The 9,202-nt window shown below is 36.0% G+C and overlaps 1 protein-coding gene across 1 annotated transcript; it reads right to left on the bottom strand.

Annotated features, from left to right (window-relative positions):
- Positions 1-968: 968 nt before the first annotated feature.
- Positions 969-1,227, bottom strand: LOC133049142 (small integral membrane protein 20-like). Its single transcript, XM_061133048.1, has one exon. The coding sequence runs from the start codon at positions 1,174-1,176 to the stop codon at positions 973-975; it is 204 nt and encodes a 67-aa protein (XP_060989031.1). The 5' UTR covers positions 1,177-1,227; the 3' UTR covers positions 969-972.
- Between the last annotated feature and the right edge of the window lie 7,975 nt (positions 1,228-9,202).

Genomic DNA, 9,202 nt, shown 5'->3' with positions numbered 1-9,202 from the left:
TCACATCCATACATAACTACTGGACAAACCATAACCTTGACTAGACGGACCTTTGTTGACAAAGTAATGTCTCTGCTTTTTAATATGCTGTCTAGGTTGTCATAACTTTCCTTCCAAGGAGTAAGCATCTTTTAATTTCATGGCTGCAATCACCATCTGCAGTGATTTTGGAGCCCAGAAAAATAAAGTCAGCCACTGTTTCCACTGTTTCCTCATCTATCTGCCATGAAGTGATTGGACCAGATGTCATGATCTTAGTTTTCTGAATGTTGAGTTTAAGCCAACTTTTTCACTCTCCTCTTTCACTTTCATCAAGAGGCTCTTTAGCTCTTTTTTTTTTTTTTTTTTTTGAAGTAAGAGAAATCATTTTAACATATACATTTTCACTTCAGCCAATTCAACAATGATTTCTAATAGGCATGCAGACCCATTTAGTTTGCTTCAAATTTATTTCTCAACATGCAGCAACCTTCCTAATGAGATAGTTGAGCTGAACTACTTATTCCTAAAGAGTACAATGTACCTTGTCCTCAAAGAGTTTTATCAACTTTAACATTTTCAAAGAGCCCTATGAGGCTGCTCAATATGGTAGTTTTCCCCTGAAATTTCCTATTTGGAGGATGGAACAGTCTAGGATCTTTCCCAGTCTACTGGTTGCTTGTATTCACATCACACCGTGGCTGGCTAAGAGGTAGAGACTGAATAATATGTAGATAGCCTTCAAGCCCAGCTGAGTGAGACAGCTTCGTTTTTAGAAAGGAAACCAAATCATGAAAACCCTCCTAATAGTATGATTTGTTCCAGGGTTCTTTTAAGAAGGGACGTAATCCTCATGCACAGGACTCTTTATGGCCTTCTAGAGTTTTCTGCTCCATCCAGTGTTCTCTAGCCAGGTGACTTATTGCGCTTGCTGCAGAACTGAAAGCATGACGTCTCTGTCTACTTGCATCATTAGAGGTGGTGTTCCTCTTCTCATTTCCGGCCAAATGGATCCAACCACACTTTCAACCCTGGTGGCTGCACGTCTTCTTGAACAATACCAGCTCGATTAATGGCTTGTTCCTTCTTGTACTCCTCCAGCCACATTAAGGGCCGGAAGTAGATGGGGTAGAAGGCGGCGCAGATCAGGGAGATGAAGCCACCGAAAATGAGAGCAGTGCGCAGGTTCCAGGACATGGCTCCAGCCGGGGCTACCCGGATTCTCCGAGTGCCCGGGACTCTCCAAACCCGGCTACCGCCGGCTGGGGGCTCTTTAGTTCTTCACTTTCTGCAGTAAGGCTGGTGTCATCTGCATATCTGAGGTTATTGATATTTCTCCCGGCAATCTTGATTCCAGCTTGTGCTTCTTCCAGCCCAACGTTTCTCATGATGTACTCTGCATATAAGTTAAACAAGCAGGGTAATAATATACAGCCTTGACATACTCCTTTTCCTATTTTGAACCAGTCTGTTGCTCCATGTTCAGTTCTAACTGTTGCTTCCTGACCTGCATACAGTTTTCTCAAGAGGCAGGTCAGGTGGTCTGGTATTCCCATCTCCTTCAGAATTTTCCACAGTTTATTGTGATCCACACAGTCAAAGGCTTTGACTTAGTCAGTAAAGCATAAATAGATGTTGTTTTGCTTTTTCGATGATCCAGTGGATTTTGGCAATTTGATCCCCGATTCCTCTGCCTTTTCTAAAACCAGCTTGAACATCTGGAAGGTCATGGTTCACGAATTGCTGAATCCTGGTTTGGAGAATATTAAGCATTACTTTACTAGCATGGGAGATGAGTGCAATTGTGTGGTAGTTTGAGCATTCTTTGGCATTGTCTTTCTTTGGGATTGGAATGAAAACTGACCTTTTCCAGCCCTGTGGCCACTCCTGAGTTTTCCAAATTTGCTGGCATATTGAGTGCAGCACTTTCACAGCATCATCTTTCAGGATTTGAAATAGCTCAACTGGAATTCCATCACCTCCACTAGCTTTGTTCATAGTGATGCTTCCTAAGGCCCACTTGACTTCACATTTCAGGATGTCTGGTTCTAGGTGAGTGATCACACCATCCAAGAAATTGTATATTATAGAAGATGAGGAATTTTCAAACACAAAAGCATTAAAAGTAAAAACTACATAGATACTTTACTTGAAATTTTAGGAATTTACCTGTATAGAGTCAACATGCTGACTTAAATGAAAATAAATATAAAATATAAGCAGTGCAATGCAATGCAATGTGTTATTGAGAGTATTTATGACAAAGATTAATTTCATATTTATAAAGAACACGCTGTACAACCAAAACTGACTTTTTGTTGCAGCTGAAGATGAAAGTTCCTCACATGCTTTGTAATTTTAGAAAACTGCAATGTGAAAATTTTCACTTTAAAGATTCATATATTTAAGTATAAATTAATAATTCATAGAAACTTTCATTTAAAAAGCATTGACAATAAGCCATCCTTCTATATGATTACATTCAGAGAAATTATTTGAATCTGTTTTATTTGCAATGCAGATTTTATTTTGTGCTTTTTTTTTTTTTTTTTAGCTTTGTGGAGGTATACGTGACATAACAAAAATTACACATATTTGTTATATGCACTTTGATGAGTTAATACTCCATAGGTTTAATATATGTTGAGTGAACCAATTTACTGGAGACAGTTTTCATTCGTTTTAACTCTGTCCCTTATTTAGCTTCTCTAGTCTCTTTTAACACTTAAGGTCCTATTATAAGTGTCTCCAAATAGACTAGAAACTCTTAGACATTTAATCCTCTCTACCACCAAAAACGGTAGATTACAATAATTATGTGGTATAAGCATGAAAATATTTTTTGATTACATGAGAACTAGATGAAAATTCTTACAAGAAAAAAATTGAGATTATATAATTTTCAAAGATAATTTTCCCTTTCCATATCCAGAAAATCAGTATATACAGAATGTTTAAAATAAATATATATTCACTGAAAAGGAATGAAGAAAAAATTCATAGTTAACCACACATGAAGCAAAAATTCATAGTTAACACAGAACACAGATCTCTTTGACTTTATCTAAATTAATAGTGCTATTTTGAAATAGGCCAATACAGTTTGTGATCAAACAGCAACCTTCTATGGAATGTTTTGAAAATAGCATAGGCTTGTTGATCATAAAGTAATATTATTAGCCTTCTGATATTAACAAAATCCTTATTGTATCTACCAAGACTTCAGAATGATAATTAAAAAAACTGGAAAGAATGTATCTGCAGATTTAAATTTATAAGAAGAAATTAAATTATAATTATAAAGTTATAATAATAAATAAAAATTAAAAAGTTATAATTAAAATAAGAAAGCAGGAGACCCATGTTGGATCCCTGAGTCAGGAAGATAGGAAGATCTCCTAAAGGAGGGAATGTTTACCTACTCCAGTATTCTTTCCTGGATAATTCCATGGACAGAGGAACTTGGCAGGCTACAGTCCATGGGGCGGCAAAGAGTTGGCCATGACTGAGTGACTCACACACACACACACACACAATGTGTAAGCCAATGTATATTTTCAGAAAATATGAAAAAAAAATCTACACATTTTAGTTGATAAAACAGTATAAAACTGGAAAAATATACTTAAGGGACCAGTATCATATTTGAATAATTATTTAACACTATTACTTCAATCATATGTGTTTAAGCATATCTTATACACACATTTGCCATATTCTAAATTTGTTATACTCCATATAAGGAGTTATAGGACTATGAGAAAAAAGAAGAATGATTTGGAATCATAAGTTCAAAAATTTTCAAATGAAGAAAATATGATGACAAAATTGCATAGTGTTTAGAAGAACACAGAAAATGTTCCCACATCTGGCATTAAATGGGGGTCAGAAAATATGTGAAATTTTAATAAAAAGCAGGAAGATATCATACTGTGATATCTCTACAGTTCTATTCAATTTAAGCCAAATTAATATTAATAATAATGTCTCAAAAATTTATCCCCTCCTACCACCAATGGCTAAAGAGCTAAACCCTATCAAAGTGCTGGAGAGGCCTCTTGAGAGTCCCTTGGACAGCAAGGAGATCAAAACAGTCAATCCTAAAAGAAATCAACCCAGAATATTCATTGGAAGGACTGCTGTTGAGGCTGAGATTTAATACTCTGGCCACTTGATGCAAAGAGCCGACTCACTGGAAAATATCCTGATGCTGAAAAAGATTTAGGGCTGGAGGAGAAGGGGTCAACAGAGGATGAGACGGTTGGATGGCATCACTGACTCAATGGATATGAATTTGAGCAAATTGGTAGGTAGTGAAGGACAGGGAAGCCTGGCTTACTGCAGTTCATGGAGTTGCAAAGAGTCAGACACAGCTTAGCGACTGAACAACAACATGCAATGCATAACTCAAAATTTATGAAAAATAGTGACTAAAAAACATGGTATTGCTTAATACTATTTAAGATGATTTTATCAAATCCCCTATGATTATACAGTGGCAGTGACAAACAGATTCAAGGGATTAGATCTGATAGACAGAGTGCCTGAAGAACTATGGACTAAGGTTCATGACTTGTACAGGAGACAGGGATCAAAACCATCCCCATGGAAAAGAAATGAAAAAAGGCAAAATGGCTGCCTGAGGAGCCCTTACAAATAGCTGGGATTAGAAGCGAAGCGAAAGGCAAAGAAGAAAAAGAAAGATGAACCCATTTGAATGCAGAGTTCCAAAGAATAGCAAGGAGAGATAAGAAAGCCTTAGCAATCAGTGCAAAGAAATAGAGGAAAACAATAGAATGGGAAAGTCTGGAGATATCTTCCAGAAAATTAGAGATACAAAGGGAACACGTCATGCAAAGATGGGCACAATAAAAGACAGAAATGGTATGGACCTAACAGAAGCAGAAGATATTAAGAAGAGGTGGCAAGAATACACAGAAGAACTATACAAAAAAGATCTTCATGACCCAGATAATCACGATGGTGTGAACACCAACTTAGAACCAGACATCCTGGAATGTGAAGCCAAGTGGGTCTTAGGAAGTAAGACTACAATCAAAGCAAATGGAGGTGATGGAATTCCAGTTGAGCTATTTCAAATCCTAAAAGATGACGCTGTGAAAGTGCTACACTCAATATGTCAGCAAATTTGTAAAACTCAGCAGTGGCCAAAGGACTGGAAGAGGTCAGTTTTCATTCCAATCCCAAAGAAAGGCAATCCCAAAGAATGCTCAAATTACCGCACAATTGCACTCATCTCACAGGCAAGTAAAGCAATGCTCAAAATTCTCCAAGCCATGCTTCAACAGTACATTAACCGTGAACTTCCACATGTTAAAGGTGTGTTTAGGAAAGGCAGAGGAATCAGGGATCAAATTGCCAACATCCGTTGGATCATTGAAAAAGCAAGAGAGTTCCAAAACAACATCTACTTCTGCTTTATTGACTATACCAAAGCCTTTCACTGTGTGGACCATAACAAACTCTGGGAAATTCTGAAAGAGATGGGAATACCAGACCACCTGACCTGCCTCTTGAGAAACCTATATTCAGGTCAGGAAGCAACAGTTAGAACTGGACATGGAACAACAGACTGCTTCCAAAATGGGAAAGGAGTATGTCAAGGCTGTATATTATCACCCTGCTTATTTAACTTATATGCAGAGTACATCATGAGAAATTCTGGGCTGGAGGAAGCACAAGCTGGAATCAAGACTGCCGGGAGAAATATCAATAACCTCAGATATGCAGATAACACCACCCTTATGGCAGAAAGTGAAGAAGAACTAAAGAGCCTCTTGATGAAAGTGAAAGAGGAGAGTCAAAAAGTTGGCTTAAAGCTCAACATTCAGAAGACTAAGATCATGGCATCCAGTCCCATCAGTTAATGGCAAATAGATAGCAAAACAGTGGAAAGAGTGACAGACTTTATTATTTTGGGCTTCAAAATCACTGCAGATGGTGATTGCAGCCATAAAATTAAAAGACGCTTACTCCTTGGAATAAAAGTTATGACCAACCTTCAGTTCAGTTCAGTCGCTCAGTTGTTTCCGACCTTTTGCGACCCCATGAACCGCAGCATGCCAGGCCTCCCTGTCCATCACCAACTCCCGGAGTTTCCAACAACATGAGAGAAGACTCTACACATGGACATCACCAGATGGCCAACATCGAAATCAGACTGATTATATTCTTTGCAGCCAAAGATGGAGAAGCTCTATACAGTCAGCAAAAACAAGACTGGGAGCTGACTGTGACTCATATCATGACCAACCTAGACAGCATATTAAATACCAGAGATATTACTTTGCCAATAAAGATCTGTCTAGTCAAAGCTATGGTTTTTTCCAGTAGTCATGTATGGATGTAAGAGTTGGACTGTAGATAAAGCTGAGTGCTGAAGAATTGATGCTTTTGAACTGTGGTATTGGAGAAGACTCTTGAGAGTTCCCTGGACTGCAAGGAGATCCAACTAGTCCATTCTAAAAGAAATCAGTCTTGTATATTCACTGGAAGGACTGATGTTGAAGCTGAAACTCTGATACTTTGGCCACCGATGCAAAGAACTGACTCATTTGAAAACACCCTGTTGCTGGGAAAGACTGAAGGCAGGAGGAGAAGGGGATGACAGAGGATGAGATGGTTGGATGGCATCACCGACTCAATGGACATGAGTTTGAGTAAACTCTGGGAGTTGGTTATGGACAGGGAGGCCTGGCGTGCTGCAGTCCATGGAGTCGCAGAGTCTGTCACAACTGAGCGACTGAACTGAATTGAACTGTGTTTTTAAATTTCTATTTGTTATAAGAAAAGAAGAAAGCATTTGCTTCATTATGCTTTCATAACTTCTTAGATAAAATTCAGAAATAATAAAGCTGTAAAAATTCAATAGGAGAGTCTTTCTGATGAATGTTCTGTGATGAAGCCACTATGATTTCATTTGCTGTTCTGTTAGATTTTAACCTCTTTCCCTGATTTTCTGGTTACTTGTAGCGCAGATAATAGAATTTATATAAAGACAATAGAAGACAGCTGCATGCAAATGGAAAAGAAAATAGAAATTTCAAGTGGAAGAAATAAGAGATTACATCATGTTTGAATATAGGACATTATTCAGAGGACATAAATCCAGATTAGCTTTCCTTGCTTAAAGTATTAGATGAGGATAAGGATTAACACTTATAACATCTGAACAAAGTTGGTTTCTCTTGTGCAGTGTTTCAGTAGCTTGAAAAAATGTATTAAAACTTCCTATAATAAAACATATTCTTCAGTATTGAAAATATGCTAAATAATATTTTCTTACAAATAAATCTTTTCTTTTTTCTTTTTTATAGGTAAATTACTTTCTTGGTTCAAAAACACTTCTTTCTTGTTGCCAGTCAGTAAACAAGCAGTGTGTTTTCTATATATTTAATCTTATCTAGCACATAAAGCTGAAGAGCCAGATTTCATCCTCAACTGATGTTAAAAGAAAAATGTTGCCAAACTGCTTTTTGCAGTGAAAAACATATCTAAATCATAGAGAAATTGGAGTTGCAATCTATGCATCTATTTTTATAGAAAAGCTAAAGTCTAAATCTATAATCTCTTGATCTTTACAACTATTTTAGCTTCTGTCAATCGTGCTTAGGAATGCACACTGACCTGGTTTTCTTAGTTGATTATCTTAATTTCTAATGCTAACATAGATCACATATCCAAATGACCTATTTACATTTGGCATAGAAGGAACATGGTAGATTTATATCAGAGTAAAACTACTTGATATGGCATCATGAATTTCCTGTGTTTTCCATTTTATTATCATAAATATTTTTAAATAAGAGGATGAGGAATTTAGAAGAGAAGGCATGAGACAGAATTCTAATAATGTTAACAAGGTAATATGACCTAGTGTTAGAGTATATTCTTACACAATTTGTAGTTGGATAATAGAGATAATTGAATCTCATCATTCAACAGAGAAGGGAAAATCTTCAATATTTTTTTCTCACATAATCTCAGAAGTCATTGAATCAATTTCATGGTACTGGTAATTATATTCATCCATCATCATTTTTAGAAGTATAGTGGTAATAATAATAATGCATTAGTTATTAAAGACACAAAATTAATAGTTTGAACTGTGAAATGCTTGTGTTTATGATATAAACCCATATCTATTACAACACTTCCTCCTGTCATATTACCAGGTCAGATGTAAAAATTTATATTATTTGTGTAAAGGACACTATTATTTGCCTAACATTTAGAAAGTATATGACAAGCCTATGAGTAGTCAACTAAATATTGGGAAATTTCAAAGAGCAGTCATTTAAATAATCATGTTAAAGTGTTTATAGAGAAATTTAAAGTGCTTAGAGCAAAGTAAAATAACCTATATAGCAGAGGCCAAGATTAAGACAAAATGTCAAAGAGGAATTGTTAAATTTTTCGTTTATTAAAACAACTAGTGTGCTAATTATGTAATAGGAGGAAATACCAAGGAAATTTTTAAAGAAGTAAAATAAAGAATAGTTTTTACTTAAACCTTTAAGTAAAACCTTTAATAAGAAAATTATTGAATGAGTACATCTGATATTCTCCACATAAGGTAAACAAAGAACAATAAACAAATAAAAAGCTGCACCATTCATATAATTCGATATCTCTAAGTGTCAATTTCCTCTATATGAAATGTGGTGATAAAATTAACCTTTACATAAAATTCTTTGAAAAGTATCACATGCTATTAAAACAAAATGTTTTACTTTTCCTGTTACTGTTTCTTCACCTACTTTGTACAACATTAAATTCCCGGCCTTTCAATGGACATGTAAACTAAAAATCAAGGTGTATTAGTACAAAGTCATTTTAATATTCCAAGAGATCATATAAAACACAAACTGTATATTACGAGGTTCTTCTGCCTACTGATTCTGAATACTTTCAATATGCCAAACAAATCCACCTCATTTGGAATCATGGTTTCATTCCCTTTACTCCTCAGTAAGGGTTTTGGGCTCCAAAATCACTGCAGATGGTGATTGCAGCCATGAAATTCAAAGACGCTTACTCCTTAAGGAAAGTTATGACCAACCTAGATAGCATATTCAAAAGCACAGACTTTATTTTGCCAACAAAGGTCTGTCTAGTGAAGGTTATGGTTTTTCCAGTGGTCATGTATGGATGTGAGAGTTGGACTTTGAAGAAAGCTGAGCGCCAAAAAAATTGATGCTTT

The sequence above is a fragment of the Dama dama genome, chromosome 30 (genome assembly GCF_033118175.1).
Source record: "Dama dama isolate Ldn47 chromosome 30, ASM3311817v1, whole genome shotgun sequence".
In the NCBI taxonomy this organism is placed as follows: Eukaryota; Metazoa; Chordata; class Mammalia; order Artiodactyla; family Cervidae; genus Dama; species Dama dama.
Note: the sequence above shows the minus strand (reverse complement) of the source record. Positions and strands in the feature narration are given on the sequence as shown.